General features: G+C 44.1%; 1 protein-coding gene across 3 annotated transcripts in view; it reads right to left on the bottom strand.

Moving 5' to 3' along the window:
- The window catches only part of ELOVL5 (ELOVL fatty acid elongase 5), a 59191-nt gene that overhangs the window by 12629 nt on the left and 18584 nt on the right, over positions 1-27978 (bottom strand). For all 3 annotated transcript variants that reach the window (XM_037894214.2, XM_043542372.1, XM_043542371.1), the window contains exons 2-3: positions 6972-7037; positions 3708-3895 (exon numbers count right to left, since the gene is read on the bottom strand). In XM_037894214.2, the coding sequence (XP_037750142.1) occupies positions 3708-3895; positions 6972-7029 (246 nt within the window). In that variant the 5' untranslated portion in view covers positions 7030-7037. The remainder of the gene's footprint in view (positions 1-3707; positions 3896-6971; positions 7038-27978) is intronic.

Here is a 27978-nt window from a genome sequence, read left to right on the forward strand (position 1 = left end):
CATGCCCCTTGCTCCTGCTTGCCGGAAGCTGATCAAAAAAAAGCAAAAAGCTACAACAAGACAAAAACTAGCCAACAAGCAACTCACAAGCCAATTAAGCCAACAACAACAAAAAAGTGCCCAATTTCTGCAGTTTATTTTTGTGGGTTTGGCATGTCTGATTTATACCCCATGCAGCCGCAGAGAGCCCCTCTTTTACGGGGATCAGGCTGGCAGCATTCACTCACCCATGAACTTGACAGAAGGACCAGATTCCCTTTTGATTTGTTTTGCTAGTCACCTTTATCTCTGGGGGGCTGGGAAGGAATTTTTCCCTCGCTGCCAGATTGGCCGAAGTGGAGTGGGCTTTTTGTCTTTCCCCACAATAAGTTTGGGATCCAGTCGGGTGGAGTAAGGGACTTAGGTTGTAATGCTGCACCTCAGTACATAGAGCTCATGACAGATGTCAGAGCAGATACTCTATGGAAAGGATATAGTTATTGGATAAAATGGATTGGGAAAGAATTTGAAGGAAGGCATCCCTTAAGGGAGCTGAAGAATGAGGGTTTGGGGCTCCTACATCTGGACAGAAGAGCCAACCTCCAACCCCTTTCACCTCAAGTGAGGGGAGGACATTGGGGTCTCAGCAGCGAGATAGCTGGGACATGGTTGGGAATCAATGGAAGCGATTAAGGAAAGGATGTTGAGCTGCACTGTACAATTTCTTACTGGGCAGTTCCAGATATTTTAAGTGAATAAAGTTGTAGTCTGGCCAGACAATGCTGAATGGATATTTTCACACAGATAACAAGATCACTAAATATAATGCTAACACTGAAAATCAAGTTGCATTATATATTTGCAGGAGCAAAGACTATGTTCAAAGACAGTTTTTAAATTTAAGCTCTAGCCACTGATCATATGGCCTACAGGTGAGGTTTTATTTTTCCTTTCACCAGATCAAAGAACTCACATTGACTATGTGAATTTATGGCAGTTTTCCAAGCCACATGAGTAATGCCAGGCAAGTGTTAAAAAAACAAACATGCATTTGATTTAGCTGAGTTGACAAGGGAAATGGTGCTTAATAAGCAGGGAGATTGCTATGCAAAAGAGAAGCAGTTTAACTGTAATATAACTATAAAGGCTTTACATCATATAAAGTTTACAGAATATTGTATATGGAATAGTGTGAAGGAATAACGTTTAAGTAAAAAAATGAATTAATAATGATAATACTTAGCTTGTATAGTGTTTTCCATCAGTAGATCACTTTAATAAAGGAGATCAGTATCATTATCCCCATTTTACAGATGGGGAAGCTGGCACACAGAAAGGGAAAGTAACTTGCACAAGGTCACCCAGTAGCTCACTGGCAGAGCCAGGAACAGAACCCAGTGCCCTGAGTCTCAGTCCAGTGCTCTAAGTTCACAGAATCAGACATTAGTAATGGAAAAGACTTCTTAGTGGTTACTAGGCCATCCCCCTACCCTGTTACAAAAATGTCATGTGGAAAATATGAGTATTATTCTGAGCGCTAGAAGAGAAGAGATCAGCTGCAATGGGAATTTTATCTACACTTACTATAACGCCAAAGAAATCTGCACTTGTATATGTGATATGGCCGTGAAAAAAGCTAATGCGGTCTTGGGATGCATCAGGAGAGGTATTTCCAGTAGGGATAAGGAGGTTTTAGTACCGTTATACAAGGCCCTGGTGAGACCTCACCTGGAATACTGTGTGCAGTTCTGCTCTCCCATGTTTAAGAAGGATGAATTCAAACTGGAACAGGTACAGAGAAGGGCTACTAGGATAATCCGAGGAATGGAAAACTTGTCTTATGAAAGGAGACTCAAGGAGCTTGGCTTGTTTAGCCTAACTAAAAGAAGGTTGAGGGAAGATATGATTGCTCTCTCTAAATATATCAGAGGGATAAATACCGGAGAGAGAGAGGAATTATTTAAGCTCAGTACCAATGTGGACACAAGAACGAATGGATATAAACTGGCCACCAGGAAATTTAGACTAGAAATTAGACGAAGGTTTCTAGCCATCAAAGGAGTGAAGTTTTGGAATAGCCTTCCAAGGGAAGCAGTGGGGCAAAAGATCTATCTGGTTTTAAGATTAAACTCGATAAGTTTATGGAGGAGATGGTATGATGGGATAACATGGTTTTGGTAATTAAATATTCATGGTAAATAGGCCCAATGGCCTGTGATGGGATATTAGATGGGGTGGAATCTGAGTTACCCAGGAAAGAATTTTCTGTAGTATCTGGCTGATGAATCTTGCCCATATGCTCAGGGTTTAGCTGATCACCATATTTGGGGTCAGGAAGGAATTTTCCTCCAGGGCAGATTGGAAGAGGCCCTGGAGGTTTTTCGCCTTTCTCTGTAGCATGGGGCACGGGTCATTTGCTGGAGGATTCTCTGCTCCTTGAAGTCTTTAAACCATGATTTGAGGACTTCAATAGCTCAGACATAGGTGAGAGGTTTTTCGCAGGAGTGGTGGGTGAAATTCTGTGGCCTGCGTTATGCAGGAGGTCAGACTAGATGATCATAATGGTTCCTTCTGACCTAAATATCTATGAATCTATGTTCCATAAATTAATATGTTTGTCATGAAGTCTGTGGTGATATTGCTTATGCTTAATTTGTCACTAAACATATTTGCATGGAGTAACAATACACACACCTATCACATTTACACAATTATTTAAGTGATATGAAGCTTAAAATATTAAAGTAATTAACTTTGATTTTTTTTTTTTAAGTACATACTGAAAAAAAATTTAACACCAGCATATTAACTGTGAACATTCTTACTGATCTGGTTGATGGGGTAGGATAGAATTTATAGTTTCTGGATCTCTATCTTGTAAAATAAAACAAACACACAGTACCACCCAAAGTTGAAGGAATTATATTAAATAATCTGGTTTTAACTTTGATAAAACAATGGAATCCCAAGTGTGCTAACATATTTCTGTTTCTGAATAACCAAGATGATTCAGAAGATGTGATTCTCAAATGTGCAAAAGCAAAGATTAAGATGTGGATGTAATACATTTAAATAAAATTATATTCCACACTCCCTAGTGAGATGTGATACAACTACCCATTCTTAGGTTTCAGAGTAGCAGTTGTGTTAGTCTGTATTCGCAAAAAGAAAAGGAGGACTTGTGGCACCTTAGAGACTAACAAATTTATTTGAGCTTAAGCTAAAGTGAGCTGTAGCTCACGAAAGCTTATGCTCAAATAAATTTGTTGGTCTCTAAGGTGCCACAAGTCCTCCTTTTCTTTTTACCCATTCTTAGAACAGCTTGACTGTGGTACTTTTTTAGGAGAGTAGTTTGGAACTACTCAAATACTACCGAGGTTTACCTGTAGACTATAACAAATCAAGAAAGTTGAGTTTTCCTCTTCCACTGTGTGCTGAAGGAGAGCTTCACATTTCAGAACAACTTATTTTGCTGTTGAGTCTGTACAGATTTTGCACACCATCCTTGAGGGTATTAATGGAAGTGCTCGTAGGAACTTAGTAATAATGGTGATTTTCTTTGGAGAAGACACCTCTGAAGAATTGTTGCAACATTTCTGCAGTTATTTTACCAAGTTTAGCACAACAATATGCACAACAGACAGGTTTCTGGTGTAAGTGGGGGTTAAACAGGGTACTGCAAACAAAAAAAACAAACAAAAAACCACACAACCAAAAAACCCTCCTACCTCATAAAACATATAAAGTGACAGTAGCGTAAGTCCAACGTTATAGACCACTAGAATTCCCCGGCATGAGAATGGTTGTTTATTCTGCATGTACTTTGGTCCTAGCCATACGATTAATAAGTATAAGACAGAGAAGATAAAAGTAGGTATATAGTTATCCAGAAGAAGCCATCCTTTTACTCTGGGATCTGAAATAGAATGAAAAAAAAACAACAAAAATTTACTACAGCGATTTAGTACATGGAAATATTTAAAACATTGTTATTATAAGCCTATAAGTACATGGAAATATTTAAAACATTGTTACTATGTCAGGAAAACATTTTTCTCAGTCACCTAACGTGAACCAATGTGAATGAAAGAAAATGCTTGATGGAACAACAGCAAATAAAAAACTTACTAGAAACGCTGATTGTTCTTAATTACACAATAACTTTCATATATAGCAAGGTTACATTTAATCACACTGTCGCTAAGCAAAAAGCAAGTAATGCTGCTCCCAAAGAAAACATTGCTTTCAAAAGGGAGTTATTGCTGCTAAGTGTTTTAAACTATTACTTGAAATCTATCTTTGGTATTTGGGACAGAAGAAGATTCTGAATAAGTTTTAAAACAGATAAACTTCACCATGCTGTTTTTCCATTTGTTTCTTCCTTTCTCCCTGAAAGACTAATATATCATCAACATAGCTAGTTTCTGCTTACTGTATTAAGCAAAGTACATTCTTACGGTTTTTATTTCTGCTAGTCCTTAGGAGCCAGCATGGCTAGGAATGGAATTGGATTCCTTATTGTGCATCTCACACTATATTCCAAGCAGTAAGTTACACTAGGGCAAACCCAAACAGGACACTGATTTTATCCCAGTGTTACAGCATAATTTGGCTTTTGGAACCTTTTTATTGGTGTTGCATGAGAAGGAAAACAGCCCAATTGACAGTCTGATTTCCAGGGAGAGTTGTAAGACTGGCAAGTAGACAAAACATTTTTAAACAGTAAACTGAACAAATTTGATATGGATATACAAATATTCAAACAAATATGACGCTCTTTTTACAAAATCACTTTTTGGACTGAAATACACAAAGAAATAGTCACGGAGAAGTTGTCAACTTGTTCCATTCCATAGAGGCCTGTCTATAATGGGATCAAAAAACAGTCTAATACAAGCTCACACCAGTTCAGTTTAGACACCCTGTGGCAGTGAAGAGGCTCCAGCTCTATTTTAGTGGAGCTTAGAAGCCATACTGCAGTCTGGGGGCAATCTACACTGCAGTCATAGGGTGTGACTGCAGCTCACACAAACATACCTGAAGTAGCTTTATTCTAGCTGAGCTAGCTGTACTCGGGAGCACTAAAACCACAGCAGCACAGGCCGCACAAGCCCACCCACAACCTTCAACACCTGTTCAGGCAGCTAACCCATGCAGATGTCCACTCAGCTACAGCGTCAGCTGCTCTGATACTTGAGCTAGCTCCATTAAAGCTAGCTCAGGTATGCCTGTGCGAGTTGCAATCACACCCCATGACTGCAGTGTAGATATAGAATCCTAGAAGATTAGGGTTGGAAGAGACCTCAGGAGGGCATCTAGTCCAACCCCCTGCTCAAAACAGGTCCAACCCCAACTCAGTCAGGGCTTTGTCAAGCCAGGCCTTAAAAACCTCTAAGGAGGAGATTCCACCAACTCCCTAGGTAACCCATTTCAGTGCTTCACCACCTACCATGTGAAATAGTGTTTCCTAATATCCAACCTAGACCTCCCCCACTGCAACTTGAGACCCTTGCTCCTTGTTCAGTCATGGGCCTCCACTGAGAACAGCCTAGTTCTATCCTCTTTGGAACCCTCCTTCAAGCTGTTGAAGGCTGCTATCAAATCCCCCCTCACCTCTTCTCTTCTGCAGACTAAACAAGCCCAGTTCCTTCAGCCTCTCCTCATAAGTCATGTGCCCCAGCCCCCTGATCATTTTCATTGCACTCTCTCCAATTTGTCCACATCCTTTCTGTAGTGGGGGGCCCAAAACTGGACACAATACTCCAGATGTGGTCTCACCAGTGCCGAACAGAGGGGAATAATCACTCCCCCCGATCTGCTGGCAATACTCCTATTAATGCAGCCCAATATGCAGTTAGCCTTCCTAGTAACAATGGCACACTGTTGACTCATATCCAGCTTCTCATCCACTGTAATCCCCAGGTCCTTTTCTGCAGAACTGCCGCTTAGCTAGTCAGTCCCCAGCCTGTAGCAGTACATGGGATTTTTCCGTCCTAAGTGCAGGACTCTGCACTTGCCCTTGTTGAACCTCATCATATTTCTTTTGGCCCAATCCTCCAATTTGTCTAGGTCACTCTGGGCCCTATCCTCACCCTCCAGCATATCTATCTCTCTCCCCAGTTTAGTGTCATCCACGAATTTGCTGAGGGTGCAATTCATCCAGATCATTAATGAGGCCCTAAAATGAGGCTTTAAGCTTTGTGGGGGTTGAGGGAAAGCCTGCAAACTGTTTTGATGTACTTTTTTTCAGATCAATGTTTTCAAAACATGACAAAGATGTAGCATATTATAAAGCCAGTACATAAAACAGATAGAATCTCCTCAGCTAGAATATGATATTCATTTTGTCACCTCATCTCAAAAAGGAGAAAAGAAAAAAAACAAAAGAAGGTAAGCAAAACAGATTAGGAGCATAGGGCAATAGGGACATGAGAAAAAATTTAAAAGACAAAACAAAACTAATTAATTTGAAAACGAGGAGATAAGAGAGTGTCATTTTAATTAATGAATGTTACTGAAGACCAGTCAGACACCCCTATTTATCCTCTCCCTCATTACAAGAGGGTACTTCCTGAAGAACAAACTTAAAAAACAGGGTATTTTTCATGCAACATTTAATTAATTTGAAGAATTTCATGTTGCAGGGTATTGTTGAGGCAACTAGCTGAGTAAGACCAAAAAACAGATTGACATTTATAGGAATAAGAATAGCAGCTGCAGTATATTAGCTCAGATAAAGTTTCAAGGTCTGTCATTTCTCACTCTTCAAGTCATAAGCCGATCGCTCAGTAGCGTCAGAAGCCCTCTTCTCTGAGCATCACAGTTTTGCACAATTGGGTGTTTATGGGCACCAAAGCAGCTGACACAAACTACTATTAGCTTCAGGATACTAGAGGGCCAATCTCTTCCACTATGGCAGTTTCTATACTCCAACATCTGCATTTGAACATTGGTTCTAGAAATTAAATGTACATATTTATAAAACAACTTACCTCTTGGCCCGAACCAGACATCCAGATAGCTATTGATTGTTTGATCCAGGGATTCCATTGTACAGCCTATAAAAACAGAGAGAGTGAGAAAAGTTATTTCTGTGATAATGGTCATGGCAAGCTACAGCATAAATCCAACTAGCCCATGCTGGATTAAATAATTTTTTCAGAAAAAAAAAAGATTTTATTTAAATTGTATTTTTTCATTGTTATTTAAATAATTTTTTATTAAAAAAAACAACCTATTTAAAATTAAATCTGAATTTAATGTAAACTATGTTAAGGCCTTAATCTTATCATAACCTCCAAAATAGTTCAATAAAGAATACATGTGCTGAATTCAGGAGCCGCTATGAAAACAAAATGTTGAGTTAAAGGCTACTTTTCTCTATAAAGAAAGAATCGGGGGGGGGGGGGGGGGGGGGGGGGGGGGGGAGGAAATAGCTTTTGAGATCAAGCTTTATAAATATAGCACAAAGGTATAAATATGGATAAAGAGCTTGATCCTGGGAAGGGGTTGGGGGGGTGCTGTGCTACTAGGTGCAAAAGACTGGCAAAGTCACCACTGGTGTTGCAAACCAACTTCTGATTCCAGAGACACCAGCATGTATCTCATCAGGGTCATCTGCTGATCCCACCTGGATGGCCTCATACTCCTATTTTATAGTTTCTCCCTACCTGAACTCTGATTGGCTCAGTTCTCAGATCATTAATATTTATGACTCAGCTACCATGGAAACTTACTCTCCAGCTCTTAAGGGGAGGGAAAAAACAGTGACGTTTATGTATGCCGAACATTTAAAGTTGCTTTGTTTAATAAATAAGTTTTATATCCTGTTGTGCATGTTTAAATAAATTTCAGTTACCATTTTAATGCAGCTTTACAGAACTCGTGAGCAAAAAGTTAATTATCTAGTCAATAAGCAATACATTATTCACCATTTTCTAACATACCAACATTGTACAATTAGTAAGAATCTTAAAATATTAAGCTAGATAACAGTGTACCCTCCTTGGTAGCAAAAAGCTACCAAGTCCAGAGTAAAGGCTCTATTTAGTTGTAAATCAACATATTTTAATGGTTATATCAACCTACAAGAACGCACCTTCCTTTAGACAATAACTGAAGCACAAATGGAAATTAGATTAAAAATTGATAATTCAAATTGAGGCTTTCCACTTTGTGATTTAAATCACAGATTTAAATTGGCCTTGATTTAAATCAAGCCATCCTGCACTAGCCTGCCACAAATTAAGCATCCATGTGTAGCCTGCTGACTGGCACTAACAATTCCCTGGCATGCTTCAATCTACCGTTCTTTGAGCAGACTCACTAACGAACTGCATCAGCAGGGGCCAGACAGACAGTTAAGGTCAGTGATGAGCGGCCAAAATCTTAACAACCGGTTCCCTCCTCACCCTATGAGGGGGTTGTGGCCCACCCCCTGGGGGACCCCTGCCCCATCCAACCCCCCGCATTCCTTAATGCCTCCCCCCCCCCCCGGGGGACCCCTGCCCCATCCAACCCCCCGCATTCCTTAATGCCTCCCCCCCCCCCCGGGGGACCCCTGCCCCATCCAACCCCCCGCATTCCTTAATGCCTCCCCCCCCCCCCCCGGGGGACCCCTGCCCCATCCAACCCCCCGCATTCCTTAATGCCTCCCCCCCCCCCCCGGGGGACCCCTGCCCCATCCAACCCCCCGCATTCCTTAATGCCTCCCCCCCCCCGGGGGACCCCTGCCCCAACCAACCCCCCGCATTCCTTAATGCCCCCCCCCCCCCCCCGGGGGACCCCTGCCCCATCCAACCCCCCGCATTCCTTAATGCCCCCCCCCCCCCCCCCGGGGACCCCTGCCCCATCCAACCCCCCGCATTCCTTAATGCCTCCCCCCCCCCCCGGGGACCCCTGCCCCATCCAACCCCCCGCATTCCTTAATGCCTCCCCCCCCCCAGGGGACCCCTGCCCCATCCAACCCCCCGCATTCCTTAATGCCTCCCCCCCCCCCCCGGGGACCCCTGCCCCATCCAACCCCCCGCATTCCTTAATGCCTCCCCCCCCCCCGGGGGACCCCTGCCCCATCCAACCCCCCGCATTCCTTAATGCCTCCCCCCCCCCCCCCGGGGACCCCTGCCCCATCCAACCCCCCGCATTCCTTAATGCCTCCCCCCCCCCCGGGGGACCCCTGCCCCATCCAACCCCCCGCATTCCTTAATGCCTCCCCCCCCCCCCCCGGGGACCCCTGCCCCATCCAACCCCCCGCATTCCTTAATGCCTCCCCCCCCCCCCCCCCCCCCCGGGACCCCTGCCCCATCCAACCCCCCGCATTCCTTAATGCCTCCCCCCCCCCCCCCCGGGGGACCCCTGCCCCATCCAACCCCCCGCATTCCTTAATGCCTCCCCCCCCCCCCCCCGGGGGACCCCTGCCCCATCCAACCCCCCGCATTCCTTAATGCCTCCCCCCCCCCCCCCCCGGGGGACCCCTGCCCCATCCAACCCCCCGCATTCCTTAATGCCTCCCCCCCCCCCCCCCGGGGGACCCCTGCCCCATCCAACCCCCCGCATTCCTTAATGCCTCCCCCCCCCCCCCGGGGGACCCCTGCCCCATCCAACCCCCCGCAGTCCTTAATGCCTCCCCCCCCCCCCCGGGGGACCCCTGCCCCATCCAACCCCCCGCATTCCTTAATGCCACCCCCCCCCCCCCCGGGGGACCCCTGCCCCATCCAACCCCCCGCATTCCTTAATGCCCCCCCCCCGGACCTCTGGCCCTTTCACCCCCCTCCCCTGTCCCCTGACTGCCCCCAGAACCGGGCAGGAGGGTCTCGTGGGCCACCGTGCCCAACATGCCCCACCCCTAAGAGCCAGAGTAGTGTAGCTGGGGGGGGGGGAGCAGGAGGAGCGGCCGCTCCCCCCTCTGAAAACATCAGAAGTGGTGCCTTAGGCACCGACTCCCTGGGTGCTCCGGGGCTGGAGCACCCATGGGGAAAATCTGGTGGGTGCAGAGCAACCACCAGCAGCTCTCTGCCCCGCGCCTGGCCTCAGCTCACCTCCACTTCCTCCCCTGAACGCGCCGCCCGGCTCTGCTTCTCCACCTCCCCACTTCCCCCCACAGGTTTCCCACGAATCAGCTGTTCACGCGAGAAGCCGGGGAGGGCTGAGAAGCAGGCGGCTTCGTGCTCAGGCCCAGGGAGGCAGAGGCGAGCTGGCGTGGGGAGCTGTTCCCCTGCGCACCCCCCGGGCTACCTGCTGCGGGGCTTTATGCAAGATACCAAATATCATGTGACTCACAATAAAAGTCATAAGAGCTGGCAATACTCAAGTGCTGTGTTTGGTTTAGAACAGCAAAGTAAAAAATACTAGTTGAAGTGTGAAATGTATGGGTGTGTGTGGAATTTTTAATAACTTCACAGACATTTTCAGTTAATTAGGAGCGGTTTCCTTGCAATGGGCGGCTTCCACAACATTACCCTTCCCCCCACCCCCACAAAAAAACCAACCCCCCCCACCCACCCATGGAGCAAACAAACTGACTGAACAAAGACAACCTCCCAATCAGAATTTTCACACCAGAAAGGAAGAGCCAGAGACTCCATGGAGTCCACTACTCTTCGCTTTTGCTATGTGGAAGGTGTTTCAGATTCTGCAGCGATGGACAGCAGCATAAAACTAAACTGACTGAAAGTCTGAAAGAATAGGATGGTGTGGAGGGTTGGGGGAGAGGGAGCGGGGTGAGGAGAGAAGGAAGACAACTTACTAGAACAGATGAAAGCTCCAGTTCTAACAACTTCTACAGTGGCAAAATAACCAGAAGAATAAAGCCGAACCAGAAAGCACAATACAGAGAAGGGGTCAAAAGGTCATCAGCCTCCTAAATATAAAGTGTGTGCTACTGGCATCTTATTGTAAAGCGGCACTGCTGAAGTGTTTTACACGTCTAAAAGTCGAAGTACAGTGCCTGAAATCTGCAAAAAAGATTATTGGCCATAGTCAGCTGTTCACAAAATGGTCTTTTTGCTCATGAGGCTGTAATTTGCTCACTGTTTATTTACCTGCTGCTAAAGTAGTCTCTTCAGTTATTTAATATAGGTCTCAAAATTTCAATGTTAGTGTTTTAATCCTCAGCTTCTGGGGGGAAGAGAGACAGTGAAACCCCCACAACACATTTTTTTATTCACATGGCATATTTCCACAGTGACCGTTTGAAGCAACAATACAAGTCACACGTAGTCCCTAACTAATGAAAATTTTAAGAACAGCCTTACCAGAGATGGTTAAATCCCATTGCTGAATGTCTGAGACAGAAGTCTAATGGAACATTGCACACAATGTTTAAAATAAAAATAAAGAAGAGACAACCCAAGGGCAAGTGCTGAGAGCTGATGCCAAAACAGCTCTGGCAAGAGAGCTTCTAAATCAGCTGATAAAAAAAAATCATCCCAGGAAGTGTCCTTGTTCTAAATGTTTATAGTTCCATGTAAAGTTTACAGAACTTCACATTAAATATTTAAACAAATCTTAACAGGTGGCAACATCTCTTTGTGCTTTTAGCAGTATGCCTCCAAAATAGGTGAGGACATTAACCCAACAAGAAGGCAAGTAGTAAGAAACCCTTCAGTGGTCTAGGTTAATGATCCCCATCTTTCAGCTGGGGAAAGGCATCTCTCACCTCAACATGTTAGATAATGATTTATGAAATACTCCCCATGTGCACAAGTGACATTAATACCTGCCTCTTTTCTTCTTCTTTGGTTTGTTTTTTTGTTTTAAAAGGATCCCCCCGGAAGTGATACCACACTGCTTTTGTAACCAATAACCTTTTGAAGCCCAGCACTTAAAGAGGGAAAATGCAAAAGTCTTCCCACCATTCCTCATACTACTCCAAAGAATTCTGTTCACCAAACTGAAATGAAAAGGAGTACTTGTGGCACCTTAGAGACTAACCAGTTTATTTGAGCATGAGCTTTCGTGAGCTACAGCTCACTTCATCGGATGCATACTGTGGAAACTGCAGAAGACATTATATACACAATGTCTCTACGTAAAAGAATGAATGGACACAATCTCTACGTGAAACAATCTCTACGTAAAAGAATAAATGGACACAAATCAGATGTCAAGAATTATAACATTCATAAACCAGTCGGAGAACACTTCAATCTCTCTGGTCACGCAATCACAGACATGAAGGTCGCTATCTTACAGCAAAAAAACTTCAAATCCAGACTCCAGCGAGAAACTGCTGAATTGGAATTCATTTGCAAATTGAATACTATTAATTTAGGCTTAAATAGAGACTGGGAGTGGCTAAGTCATTATGCAAGGTAGCTTATTTCCCCTTGTTTTTTCCTACCCCCCCCCCCAGACGTTCTGGTTATACTTGGATTTATGCTGGAAATGGCCCACCTTGATTATCATGCACATTGTAAGGAGAGTGGTCAGTTTGGATGAGCTATTGCCAGCAGGAGAGTGAGTTTGTGTGTGTATGGGGGTGGGGGGTGAGAACCTGGATTTGTGCTGGAAATGGCCCACCTTGATTATCATACACAAAGTAAAGAGAGTGGTCACTTTGGATGGGCTATTACCAGCAGGAGAGTGAGTTTGTGTGTGAGGGGACGGAGGGTGAGAAAACCTGGATTTGTGCTGGAAATGGCCCAACTTGATGATCACTTTAGATAAGCTATTACCAGCAGGAGAGTGGGGTGGGAGGAGGTATTGTTTCATGGTCTCTGTGTATATAATGTCTTCTGCAGTTTCCACAGTATGCATCCGATGAAGTGAGCTGTAGCTCACGAAAGCTCATGCTCAAATAAATTGGTTAGTCTCTAAGGTGCCACAAGTACTCCTTTTCTTTTTGCGAATACAGACTAACACGGCTGTTACTCTGCAAACTGAAATGGCAGAAGATAAGAACATGATACATGCACTCCCCTGTCCCAACACCAGCACGCTGGGCTGCAAAACAGATTTCAAAATTGCAATATTTGCCTAGAGGGCAAGTAGGAGTTGGAATTTCATTTTTGATAAGGCAGCTTCTACTTCTTGTTGCAAAGAAAACAAATGAAATTCTCCACTTCTAATTACACTGTATTTTCTTTTCTCTATATCCCTCTCCGCCCGATGACGGAAGAGTTAGAAGGAATCTCAAGTCTTCACCCACTCCCCAAAAAAGTGTGTAGAACACACACACACACACACACACACACACAGGCAACACCCAACTCCATCAATCTTTCCTCACTGCTCTAGAGAGACCAACTATTAAAGTCCCTTTATAGCAGGATCTCCAGTATGTTCTTTGAATTTGGACCATATACAGATGTAGAAGCCTGCTTGGGATAAAGTGATTGATTAAAATAATTTTAGGTATATAGAATGACATTAGTTTCTCCATTTTCCAGTACTATTTTTGATGAGTTTTTACATTTCAATACTATCTTCTTATAAGCAATGTTACTGAAACAAGCCACGGACATCTCCATCAGAATACAACCATTTTAACATTAGATCAAAATTTTGGATCTACGCAAATTACCAGTGCCCACATAAATGTCCTGGACACCCTAAAATACTGGTTTCCCATGAATAAGAAAAATGAACAGAAAAGGCTATGATTCAATATGTTTCTGATCCAAACACAATAAAGGCTGTATAGAACAAGGCTGGGAACTTAACTTCCCAGAAGATAATCAGCTGATGTTGAAAATCTTCGGTCATTCTGTTTTTAGATGCACCCCCAAGGCGCAATACGCCCGAGTAGGCCATCAATTTTATGTTTGAAATCTCTATTTGCTCATCCTATTAGCCATTACTTTGATCTAACAACAAATAGATTCAGTTATATAACACCATCACTTGATAAACCACAATCGGCTTCTTATTCTGATATTTTTAAAGAAAAAAATTAAATAAAAGAAGCATATTAAAAGTTAGTAATTAATAGCATTAACTGAATTCATATACAAAACTGGTTTGACACTTATAATGTCAATCTTTTTTTATGCAAAAGGGTAGCAGAGACATGAGAGAGCTAAGTAATTTTAAAAACTGCACAGTGCTGAAGTATAGCGATGGTGGGTAACTATGGAAAACGAAGTGAAGTTATTTCAGTCCCATTCACAAAACAGAAGAGAAACTCATTCCACAGTAGAAAGTCTTCCTGCAGAAGTCTCAATTAACTAGTTAGCTTCTCTAATGTAACCTTTTTTGTTCCATTATCATCATGTAGTAGAATAAAAGGGTACAAATGCAGGATGAACTAGCCTTGGTGTCAGTCTGCAGAAACAAAAATAAAAAGTTTCATTCTGTTTTTCTATTATATAAATGAATTTCTTTTGAAACAGTCAGCTTTTGTTTCAGAGGGTCATGGGAACATTCTTCAAGTTTCTTGCCAGTTACTATACAAAATTAAACTCTGCTTCAACTGCTGCAGTTCTTTAATTAAATTTAAAAAAAAAGTTTACCAACACCTCAGAAAAACAACAACAATAATTTCCTGGAGAAATGAAGTTGTAAAAACTCAATCTGTGTGATATTTAAGATCTTTTAACGGACATTTTCTAGCACTGGAAAATAAAGGTTGGAGCAACCATGAGCATATGCCTATATAAAGTGCTTATATTTGACAATTAGTGATATTCCTGAATCTAGGAAATCCAAGTCCCGGACAAACCACGTTTTGATCACACTCTCTAGAGATACAAAATACTTACCCCTTATATAGCAATTTAAAGCTCTCTGAAGATGTAGAAACATTAATTATTCCCTATCTTACATTCTTACAACCCCCTCTGGATTTAGGCAAATAGGTTCTATCCACATTTTACAGATGGAGAGAAAGGGCCCAAACCACAGAGGGGAGTTGAATTAGAACCAGGATTAGAACCCAGAAAATGCTCAGTCTTCTTGACTACCCAGTTGAAAGTGATCTCTTTTGCTAAGCTTCAAGTCTTTTGAAGAACAGTTAAGAGACACTAAGGCCTTGGCTACACTAGCACTTATGTCAGCAAAACATTTGTTACTCAGAGGCGTGGAAAAAACACCTCCTGAGCAACATAAGTTTTGCTGCCATAAGCAATCGTGTGCACAGGGCTATGTCAGCAGGAGATGCTCTGCCGACACTGCTGCCGCCGCTCATTGAGCTGTTTGTATTATGTCAACGGGAGAGCTCTCTCCAGTCAGCATAATGCGGCTACAGGAGCAATCTTACAGTGGCACAGATGTACCAGTACAGCTGTGCCACTCTAAGCTTATAAATGTAGACATGACTTCAGGGTTTTTTTTGGTTACAGTTAATTTTTAGAGACAAGAAATTATTCAATAGGTATATGCAATAGATTTCCACAGTGAAGTTCCCAGGCATTCATATTAAGGGAGATTGAATGGTGTCCCAATAAACATTGTGTACGTAGGCAGGGGACAACCACTGACACCGTCCTCACAAAATTATACTGAGTTTAAACAAATTATTGACCCAAGAATGGTTACATCTTAGGTTACGGAATGGAGATCAAAGACCCAATGTACATATATAATTAATCTGTCATTAATATCAGGTTTGCTGTCACAGCACTGATGGGTGGTAAAGGCACCCCAACCTTTCAAAAGGGACAATCATAAGGGAAAGACTGGTGAAACAGGTTGTCAATACCCCCAGAAGCAGCATTCCCAGAAGAGTTAAATAGTAAAACTTTAAAAAATTGATGATCTAGCTTTTTTTTTAAATATCCATATGGCTATTAACAGTATTTGTACGAGATCTATCTAAACTACATTGGAGCATCGGACAACATACCACAAATACTCTGTTCTCAGGTTGTGCCTGTAAAGTGGGGAAACTGGCCAAAGACAGCAGCATTTGCAATAATTGAGAAAGTTTTCAGAAATATGTGAACACATCATAAGTGGGCTGTGAAACATCTGATAGATTTTGGTGTAAACAAATGCTTGGCAATATAAAACAAACAAAATCATTAAAGGAATCTGCATACTGCTGGGTAAAGAGCCAAAGTCATTTAACAAACATGAAGATTCAAGTTAGCAGGAATGTGACGACAGGAATGCATTGTGCAGTTGAAGCAAAGGCATTAAACGCAATTCTGAATTGTACCAGAAGGGTATCATCATGATTTTGAAGTATCATCTGGGGAAGCACAGCCAGTTTTGGATGCATAGGGAAGAAGGCCCAGAAAGACTCTGCTAGCTGAGCAACAGTTATGAGGAAAGGCTGAAGCACTCACCAGTCTGAAGACGACAGCTATGTGATCGTGGGGTGGAAGTAGTAATCTCCTTCAGTGTACTGACAGATCAGTCTATATATGTTGCTAGTTTCCTCTTCCCAGAGCAAAAATGTGTCATTTTAGCCCAGACACAGGTAGTCAACTCTTTATACATGAACTGCATGGTTCACAACTATTCACTTTCTGTACCTGGCATGGCAGTATTGTCATACTCTACAAATCCATTTCAGCCAGACAGGTTATAAATGGGACACGAGACAATGCAATCTAAAACCAACGTAGTCATTGACTTTTCAAAAGGAGACTTAACTTGGGACTCAAGCCAGTTGAGATCGGGAAGACCAAGGTCACGACCGTCCCTACTGCTCTACCTACTGATGGAAATGGCAACAGAATCAGCACCAGGCAGATTGCGTCAAACTGTATCCAATCAATGAGAGATAACATGTCAAGATGGAAGTTGTTCAGGAGGAAAGATTTGGAACAAATAGATTGTGAGCCTTAACCAAATTGCTGTGACTATTCAAGTCTTTCCAGCCTTTTTTTTTAAACTTCCCTACAACAGTTAATGCTCCAAACCTCTTCTCCATTAGAAAGAAAGAATGAGCCAGATCCTCAGTTAGCATAAATCAACATAGCTTCATCAGCTGTAAGGGAGTTACAGGGTATGACCCAATGTTTTTAAAAACTCTCCTTTCCTACTACAATCCTTTCCTGCTTAAGTGAAATATTGATACCTCCTATGGGTCCTATGAAATTCACAGCACCCTGTACCAAGAGTATGCTCTTCCATCTAGGCTTTTTGTTTTAAATCTGGCATATTTCTGAAAGAAAAGTCTTGGGTGATAGGGCAGTCTTTCATGCAGTCTTCCAAATCTCTATGAAGCAGACTACAAGTGAAAAGGGAGACTGTTCTGGATGTAGTGCCTTCTAAAATTCCATTCTATATCAGTGTTTCCTTCAGCTTTTTAAATCATAGACAGGGAACAGATGACAACACTCCAAGGAGGTAATATTTAAATATTTTCTTTTTGCTGTATGCCACAACTCAATATGACACCATGGATTTAATTCTCCATCCTGCAATTTTACATTCACACAACATATAATTTATGCTAGTACAGACTTAAGTAAAAAGCACACTTTATGGGAAGTTTAGTGTCGTAAGTAGCTCCTGTATAACCAGAAACAGAAGGTAATGTTAAATATATTTGTCATTACTACAGATAATTTCAAGTATGGCTTGTCCCTCTTCTTTAGTTAGTGTATTATTCCAAAAGACATAACAAATGTTATATTTCTTTGGCCACCTATTTTCATTTTTAAAGCTATTAATGTCTTTGGGCAGCATCCATCTTTAAAAAGTTACCCAGATTTTTTTTTTTTTTAAACTCTGACTTTCCAATTCTGCAATAAAAATCTCTGTATAGGGAAAAATTTCATTTTGAATGAACAAGTCAAGCCTTTGGGAGATTTCCCTATTAAATAAATACTTTGTCTCAGGCAGAGACCCCTTCAAAATAAATAAAATAAATCAATCTTCAGGTTTGGAGATAGTTCCAAGTCATGCAATTTTTGCCATGCATTCAGGGTGAAACAAAGAAAAGAAAGTAAAATATGTCCAATAAAGCATTTTGTATTGTCTCATTCTATTGTCCTGTGTTATATTATAATCAGGATAAAATGTCACATCATATTTCTGAGAAGGGATTAATGCTACTTTACAATTTCATCCAGGAACAGATGACCACCGATTTGCCTTCATTCACATGCCAAATAAAAATGCAGGTGAAAGGTTACACAGTGATCACCAGTTGTTTTTGTACCCTGGCTTGTGTGCATAGACTTTATGAACAATCTCAAATCAGCAGGGTTAACATCAAACATACACTTCTGCAACTACTTAAAGTGCAGCTGGGTTTCTTCCAATCAATTTAGATACAGAATTTCACCTCTTTATTTGTCCTTGACTAGCAACTACACTAAATGTGACAAAGTACTGTATCTTTCCCCAATTTTTTTTAATGTGATAAAGAAAGTTCTTTCCCACTATTTTGAATCAAAGTATGTATTTTTATGTCTAACATGCTGTATTCCAAACATTCTTTATCAGACTGTAATATAGTTGCTACTTCTGTCAGTGTTTCCAGGTCCAAAAATTAATTGTGAACTCAAGTATTTCTTAAAAAGCCAAATGCATTTTGGGCTGGATATGCCAAATATCAAGAGTAAGTTCCCTGCTTTAAGTACTTATAAGCAGTGTCCTGTGTATTCTTCATTCTGCAGCAGTAAATAGAATTCCCCCTTTGCTACAGAAGATTTCCAAAATTAGGTGCCTAAAATTAAGCTCTTAAATCCTAGTTTAGGAATTAAATAAAATCTACTGTTGAGAGTCTTGAGCAGCCAGCCATTGGCAAGGTACATCTACATTGCAGCTGGGGGCCTGCTTCCCAGCTTGGTTAGACAGACAGACATGCACTAGCCCTGCTCAATCTAGCACAATATGGTTGTGGCTCTGGCTAGCTCTTCAAGTACATATCCAGGCGGTCTGGGCAGATTGTACTCAGGTGGCTACCCTAAACTGCCCCCCCCGTGTGCTACTCCCGCCTACACTGCTATTTTTAGGGTCCCGCTATCTGAGCTGGGAAGCACACTCCCACCTGCAGTCTAGATGTACTCTCGGTGACATCAGTGGGAGCGTCCGCTGCTCAGCACTTTTAAAAGTCAGGCCACTTATTCAGTGCTTACAATGGGATTTAGGAACTGAACTATGGGCACCTGTGACAAATATGGGAATTTTGGTGATATTTTTAGGATTCCTGTGCAAGCCCCCGTTTCCCTCTGGGCTTTGTATTGCAATGCCCTGAGCGTAAAGGGAAGAAACAAGATGTTGGATTCAGATTTCTTGGGTCTCCAACCAAGTGGCTAAATCTACACATGTGAATGGAGGATGGGGAAGAGACAATGGAAACAAAAATGGCTGGAACATTCACACCTAGCAACCAACAGCCAAGAGAAAGGAGATTTCCCCATAGCTCTGGCATGGAAGCAGAGCAAAGACCCTGAGCTGGAGAACAAAGGGAAGAGCTGTGCTAAGAGTTGAGTTCACAGAGACACAGGGCTCTCACCTGGGACTAAAGAAATAGACTGAGGCCTTGTCTGCACTACAGGGGAAATTCGATCTAAGCTATGCAATTTGAGTTACGTGAATACTGAAACTCAAATCGACGTAGCTTAGATCTACTTACCGCTGGGTCCACACTACGTGATGTTGACAGGAGATGCTCTCCTGTCAACTCTCCCTATTCTGTACTCCACCAGATTGAGAAGGAGTCGACGGAAGAACGATCTGCAGTTGATTTAGCAGGTCGTCACTAGAGTGCTTGTTTCCCGAGCCCGAGCTCAAAAGCAGCGTTCCACTGTGGTCAGCATCTCCGTGAATGCCACAAGCAATCTCGTGTCATAGCTACTACGCATGGTGAGATCGAGGTCGCACTCCTCTTGCCTTTGTAGTTTGAGGAATAACTCCACTGCCACTCATGTGTTAGTCAGAGCGAGCAGCATACTGGTCAACAGTTTGGGATCCATTCCTGCAGCCCGGAAGGGCAGGGCGCGCAGTACACAAACAGTTGAAAGATGGCGCTAAATGCAGATGGAAGCACAGGGATTCCTGGGATGCGAAGCAATGCATCATGGGTCATTGGGACATGCCCCGTGACCCCCTCCACCTGCCCACAAGTCTTAGTGGCAGAAGAGAAAGAGGTGCTCTGTGGGATTGCTGCCCAGAGTGCAAGTGCCACAAGTGTGAACAAGCTATTGCACAGGCAGCTGACAGTGTGAACACACAACAGCAGTTTCCCTTCAGCACTCTCTGAGCAGCATTGTAACTGTGCCAGTGTAGACGTGCCCTTAGTATGAAATGTAAGTTCTGCAGAGGAGAGGTGCCCTTGAGGCAGGGAGTCAGTATTCTGTTTACAAACAGAGGCAGGGTGATTAAATTAAGGATATGGAAGTTTAGCCTGTAAAAGAGGAGTCCCTCTGTGTGGGGGGGGGAAGAGGGAGGAGGGGTTGTTTTAAAGAGAACACAGGGGACCCAGGAAAAATACAGCAAAGCACTGAGCCTAGGTTACATTCAGAAAAGGGGGAGATTTGGGGACATAGGTGAAAAGAAGGGATCAAACCCAGGGAAGGGCTAGCAGTGTATAGAAAAGTTCCCACTCTCTGTGGTACTTCTGTGACCCCATCACCAATGTATGAGGCTGTTCCTCACAATGTCTAACCTATTTCTCCTCCCAGCCCCTCAGTGAGGTAGAGCAATGCTATTATCCCCATTATACAGATGGCACACTGAGGCATACACAGACTAAAGGTCAGATTTTCAAAGGTATTTAGGCACCTAGTGAGATTTTCAAATGCACATAGGTTTGGTGCTTTGTAAACCCCACTAGATATCTAGCTGCATCTTTGGGTGCCTAAAAACCTTTGAATTTCTGTCCTTAAAGCACTGGCCTGGAGTCAGACAGGAAGTCCATGGGAGATGGGAGGAGTAGAACCCAGGACTTTCAGAGCTAGCTCCCTATCCAGGAGACCAGCCTCTGTCTCTCTCTGCACACGCGCACACACACAAAAATACACCACACTCTGATAGATGGGAGCAAAACCAAGGCGGCCAGTTCTCTGAGACTCCAGCAAATGGTCCCAGGATGGATGTCATGGTTGACAGCATGAAAAGCAGCATAGAGGTTAGGAAGGATGGAGAATGAGAGTCAGATGAGAGGAGATCACTTAACTCCCAAGGGTGCCCTAGGTGGGTTGTACAGCAATGGCTGCTGTGCAATTTTACATTTTAACTGAAAACCATTTTGTTCAGTCATTTTTTGTTCCGAGTTTGAAAAAAGAAAGGAATGAGAAAGTATCAGATGTGTTTATGCCTCAAATTCTTAGGGTTTCAGCTGTATTTGGGCCAATTCCAGAACAAAGAACAGAAACTGCATCCAGAGTCCATAAAATTGACGATTATTGTCATGATATGCATTATTCACTGGGCATCATCTGTGTGCTCAACACTGTTCAGAATATGCCAGAAAATCCAGTCCCTGAGCCAATGCATATAAGATGTGTAACTCTAGTTAAGATGGCTCAAATATTGAAGTATGAAGTATACAGTTATTGACCACACGTTATTACATGTTCACTGCGATGTTTCTATCTATGAGTGGAGGCACTGATGGCAACAGAAGTTTTAGTTGATTAAGGACTAGAAGATTTGACCCTCCAACTTTCTTTCTAAAGGAAGAGCTGTCCACAGCTCCTATGCCTGCTTGTTTTCCTTTCCTGCCTGCAGTGACCCTGATATACCTCAGAAGTCTGTTTTTTTTCCTCAACTTTAAAATACAGAATTGTCTCGGTGTTTGGTTTTAAATATTCTCCTGTGAGAACTGCACCTGCCACTGTAGTGCTGTGTTTAAGAGCCTTCTGGAAAGTAACTAGCCTTTAAACAGAAGTAGTAGTGTAGCCAACTCATGATTTTATTGTGAGTCTCATGATAATTGTTTTCCTTAAAGCCTCAGCTCCTGGAGTCAAGTGGCTATGTGATGATTTCAGCCTTCATTCTTAAAGAAAAATGAAGTTTCTAGTCCTCGTGGCTGTGGAGAAAGTTTCAAAATGTGACCCCAGTGCACCCTAAAGGCTCAAAGCAGACGGCAAATAAAAAAACCCAAATCTGTTATTTTTACATAATCTCATGATTTTAAACCAAATTCATATTTTTGGGGAGCCTGATTCATCATTTTTGAACATTTGGGATTGGCAATACTGTGAAAGTGACTTGAAAGTGTCAGTTTCACTTCTGTTTAAGGTCAGTTTCTAGTCTATTTGTAGTAGGAGGACACCTCTAGAGCCCCAGGCTGTATAAACTCATAGGGCCTTGCCCTAATAGGTGGTTTCCAAAGTTAAATGATCTATTCCAAGCTTGGTGAACTGCAAAAAGGCAATAAAAAGTAATCTAGATTTTTCTACAATTGTTGTATTCAAGAGTTAGTAACAAAGGATATACATTACAATTTTAAACCTAACCAGTGTTACTTAAGTGACTTGACACAAGATGTAAGAACATGTTAGTATTAGAGATGAGTGGATCTAATATTTATTCAATCCTCTTCTTTTAATATAGGAATTAGATACAATGCTCCTATCAGCTAATTTCTAAGTTATCTGCAAAAAAACCCTAGAGTTTTCAGGTGCCTAAGTAGCCCTTGGAATCACAGTTAAAGTTGCCCGCCCCCCAAAATCTGAAATGGTGCTGTGATGTTCCCCTCTGGTGTTATCTGGACTGATGATCTCCTAGGTCACTCCAATCCTCGACTCTGAGAGCCACCTTACCCTGCTCTGCTGTGAGAACCCCCATTCCTGGGCTGTTCACACACAGCCTCTGGCATGTAAACTGCTCCCAGCTACTTGCAACCGAATGACACCAGCCAATATCTCTGGTCCCAGACACAACCCTAGCAACCTCCGTCTTGCAGTACCCAGGTATGCCCGCTGGACACTGCAAGCTTATATGGAGTTTGTCCATTTAACAAAGAAATTGATATGTATCAGGCTTGTTTTCCCAAGGGGAGTCTCTGACACACTTCAAACCAAACACACTGCTTCACATAGAACAAACAGACAGATTTATGAACTATAAAGTTAGATTTTAAGTGATAAGTCAAAATATAAGTCAGATTTGGTCAAATGAAATAAAAGCAAAATGCATTCTAAGCTGATCTTAACACTTTCAATGCCCTTACAAACTTAGATGCTTCTCACTACAGGCTGGCCGGTTGCCCTTCAGCCAGGCTCTCCCCTTTGAACAGCACTTCAGTCACTTGGTGTGGTGTCTGTAGATGTACGTGGAAGAGAGAGAGCGCGCGAGCGAGAGTGCATGTGAGCGCGCGCACATGGTGGATGTCTCCCCCTTTTATCATGTCCTTTCTTCCCTCTTGGCTTTGCCCTCCCTCCCCCCCTTCAGAGTCAGGGGAGCATTACCTCATCGCAGTTCCAAACTAACCAAAGGAAGTGGGGATGACTCAGTCTGACAGATTCTTTTGTTGCTGCCTAGGCCAGTGTCCTTTGTTCCCATGAGGCTGGGCTGGGTTTGTCCCACACATGCCCTGATGAGGTGTGAACTGCCTCTCAACTCTTGGAGAGTTTTTGCCTGGGCTTATTTTAAGTCAAGAGGATACATTTTCAGCCTCATAACTACATACATGAAATTATAAACTTACTATAAGATTACTGTAAAACAATGCTCTGTGCATCATGAACCTTTCCAAGACACCCGACATGACAAACTTTGCATTGGATACCACACAATCATTTTACAAGGGTGAATATGGAGGTGCTGGGTGTTCCCCGAGGTACAGAGTGTCAAAGGCATCCCGGCCCATAAGCTGGAGTCAGCTGACATCGGCCAGCCATGGGTGTCTAATTGCAGTGTAGACCTATCCAAAATCCTAGAGGCCTTGCAGGATAACTGGCAAGTACAAGAACACTGAAAACATATAACAGCTTGACTATACTTGCGAGTTACAGTGCATTAAAGGAGCTCCGGGCACACTAGCTCACTACCCGTCCACACTGGCAAAGCACGTAGGGCGCACTGACTCCACAGCTGATCCACTCCTAGTACTCCACCTCGGCAAGCGGAATAACATTTTGTGCGCCCGTGCTGGAGCGCTGCGGCACCAGTGTGGATGCCCTGGTCTGTTAGTGCACTCTGATTGGCCTCCAGAAGTGTCCCACAATGCCTGTTCTAGCCACTCTGGTCATCACTTTGAGCTCTACTGCCCTGCCCTCAGGTGACCAACCATCAGACCCGCCCTTTAAATTCTCTGGGAATTTTGAAAATCCCCTTCCTGTTTGCTCAGCAAGGTGTGAAGTGCTCTTAGTGAATCTTTCCAACTGACAATGCCTCCACGCACCAGATGATCCCCAGTATGGAGCAATGGTGAGGTGTTGGACCTCATCAGTGTTTGGGGAGAGGAAGCAGTCCAGTCCCAGCTGACCTCCAGCCGTAGGAATTACGATACCTTCAGGCAGATATCAAGGGACATGATGGAAAGGGGCCATGACTGGGACGCACTGCAGTGCAGGATTAAAGTGAAGGAGATGCAGAATGCCTACCGCAAAGCCCGCAAGGCAAACAGCCACTCTGGTGCAGCCCCTGCGACCTGCCGTTTCTACAAAGAGCTGGACGCAATACTTGGGGCCGACCCCACCTCCACTCTGAGTACCACCATGGACACTTCAGAGCCCAGTTCAACAAGGCGGGAGGATGAGGAGGAGCAGCAAAGCTTGGACAATGCGCTTGTGCGGGTTTCTCGGGAGAGCCACCGTGTTCCTTGTCCCAGTAAGACTAACTTGTCCGCGTCACTGTGTCATGAGGGGTGAGGGGGGGGGACCATTGCTGCACACAGGCAAGCTGCATATGGGCCAGGGCAGAATATGCGTTGCAGTAGAAGACCCTCCCTTGCTTCCCAGGTCACCCTCAGCAGCGAGGTATCTTCCAGGATGAACTCCTGTGGAAAATGTGGGGGCAGCATTCAGTATGGGGCCCCCTGCCGCTGTTGGCTCTCCCCAAGGCACAGAAACCCAGAGGGCAGTACAGCCGTGAAACAATCAGTCACGCTTGGCCCTGTGCTTACTCACCATTTTGGGGCTCCTGTGCGTTATGTGCGCTTGCTTTGGGACGGGCAAATTATGCTATTGTGTAGACTGTGCTTGCCCTTAAGTACGGGGAAATCATTGCTCTGTCTGGTGTGAACAACGCTGCCTCTGTTAAGCGTTTTTTGCCTTTACAGAGGCAACCTTGAGATCTCAGCCGTCTGTTATTACCGGCCAAAAGACTCAAAGAATCAGAAAGACACCACGTAGAAGCAAGGAAGACATGTTGCATGAAGTAATGCAGCATTCAAGTCATGAAAATAGAAGAGTGCAGGAGTGGTGGGACAGTGAAAGGAGGGTCTGCCACCAGACTGAGGAGTGCTGGCACAAAGCACGGATCAGCTGATCAGCATAATGGAGCACCAAGGGGACTCGATCCAGGCACTCGTAGCCATGCAGGTGGAACACTACTGTGCCCGACCCCCCCTGCAGCCCTTGTCCCAAAACTCTTTCCCTTGTGCCCCCATGTCACTGCCAACCCACTTTCCCTAACATCCGGGTTCTTACCACCACCAGCTGCCTCCAACACCTGTAGCTTCACCACCCAGCCCTGAAAACTATGACCCTTACCCTCTGCACTCAACCCCCATCACCATGCAGTATAGCCATCCTGAAGTGCAGCACTCATTGCAGGGCACTCCAGACAGGAAGGCTGAGTATGATAACAGGGCACACGCAAATCTGTGATTGTCCCGTTCCCCACCCCCTTGCCCTTTCTGTTTCCCAAGCAGTTGTGTTTCTTTTCAATAAATGGATTTTTTGGCTTTGAAAACATTCTTTATTATTGCATAAAGTAAAAGGTACCTTAGCCCAGGAAAGAAACAGGCACTGCAAGTCAGCATAGCAAACACTGATTCCTACTAACACTGGAACCACTGCACTTCACTCCCGTGCAGGGCACCAGACACTACTGGTGGCTTTCAGCCTCAAATTGCTCCCTCAAGACATCCCTAATCCTTGCAGCCCCACGCTGGGCCCCTTTAATACCCCTGCTCTCTGGCTGTTCAAATTCAGCCTCCAGGTGTTGAACCTCCGAGTTCCACGACTGAGTGAATTTTTCACCCTTCCCTTCACAAATGTTATGGAGGGTACAGCACGCGGATATAACCGAAGGGATCCTGTTATTGGCCAGGTCCAGCTTCCCATACAGAGAGCACCAGCAGCCCTTTAAACGGCCAAAAGCACACTCCACAGTCATTCTGCACCGGCTCAGCCTGTTGTTGAACCGCTCCTTGCTGCTGTCAAGGCTCCCTGTGTAGGGTTTCATGAGCCACGGCATTAAAGGGTAAGCGGTGTCTCCAAAGATCACAATGGGCATTTTGACTTCCCCTAGGGTGATCTTCTGGTCTGGGAAAAGGGTCCTGTCTTGCAGCTTCCTGAACAGGCCAGTGTTCCGAAAGATGCGAGCATCATGCACCTTTCTGGGCCAGTCTGCGTTAATGTCAACGAAACGCCCACGGTGATCCACAAGCGCCTGGAGAACCATAGAGAAATACCCCTTCCGATTAAAGTACTCAAAGGCTAGGTGGGCTGGTGCCAGAATTGGAATAGGTGTGCCATCTATCACCCCTCCGCAGTTAGAAAACCCATTTGTGCAAAGCCATCCACAATGTCACGTACATTACCCAGAGTCACGGCTCTTCTGAGCAGGATGCAATTAATGGCCCTGCAAACTTGAATCAACACGATTCCAGCTGTCGACTTCCCCACTCCAAACTGGTTAGTGACCGATCGGTAGCTGTCTGGAGTTACCAGCTTCCAGACGGCAATAGCCACCCACTTCTCCACGGTCAGGGCAGCTCTCAATCTCGTGTCCTTGTGCCGCAGGGTGGGGGTGAGCTCCTCACACAGTCCCATGAAAGTGGCTGTTCTCATCCGAAAGTTCTGCAGCCACTGCTCATCATCCCGGACTTGCATGACGATGTGATCCCATCACTGAGTGCTTGTTTCCCGAGCCCAAAAGCAGCGTTCCACGGTGGTGAGCATGTCCATGAATGCCACAAGCAAACTCGTGTCAGATGCATTACTCGTGTCAGATGCATTACTTGTGTCAATATCATCGTCAGAGCCCTCACTGTCACTTTGGATCATAAGGAATAAGTTGACTGCCAAACGTGACGTGCTGGCGAGACTCATCAGCATACTCCTCAGCAGTTCAGGCTCCATTCCCGCAGACTGAAAGGGAAGACAGAGCACGCAGTACAAAAAACGTTGAAAGATGGCACCAAATGTGGATGGAAGCACAGGGATGCGAACCGATACATCACGGGGCGTTGGGACAGGACCCAGAATGCCCCGCACCCCTCACCCCCAAGCCACAGTGCCAGAATGGGAAGAGGTGCTCTGTGGGATGGCTGCCCATAATGCACCACTCCCAATGCTGGTGCAAGTGCCGCAGACGTGGCCATGCCAGTGCGCTTGTTCCGGTCAGTGTGGACAGACTACAGTGCTTTCCCTACTGTGCTCTCCAAAGGTGGGTTTAACTCAAAGCGCTCTACATCTGCAAGTGTAGCCGTGCCCTAAGAAAGATGTGTTTTCGCCTTTCAAGCTGAAAGTTAGTAATCCAGTTCATGACATTATCTTACATTTCAGTCTCTTGATAACGGACAGTGATTTATTTGTGATAAGTATCTTAGGCCTGAAGGAGAAAACTAAGGATGATAGCCAAGAACAAGGAACACCTAGTACTAAATACAATACATTAATCGGAACAGTGAGACAAGGCAGCAAAGCAGAACAATCTACAAGTCTCCTTGCTAGAAAGAGGTATCCTATTCCAGTCTAATGGATACTCTCTCACTAAAAAAGGGGGAGGTCAGAAACCAGTGCAGATCTATTAAGAAAAGACTAAGGAAGAATTCAGGGATCCCTAAGAGTTCCCCTTCTGCCTTCAGGAACAACCCCTTTCTAGTTTACTAGATACTTACTAGCCAGAGGCTATAAAAGTTTAGCCCCTGGGAGAAGCACCAGCACCTTCCAAGTGCCAGGGATTTTGACGTCTCACCAGGGTACTGTCCACGGATAGTGGGGCCTCTCATCTTAGTTTAGCAGTTTAACAATTATAATT

This window comes from Chelonia mydas, chromosome 3 (assembly GCF_015237465.2).
Source record: "Chelonia mydas isolate rCheMyd1 chromosome 3, rCheMyd1.pri.v2, whole genome shotgun sequence".
Classification (NCBI taxonomy): Eukaryota; Metazoa; Chordata; order Testudines; family Cheloniidae; genus Chelonia; species Chelonia mydas.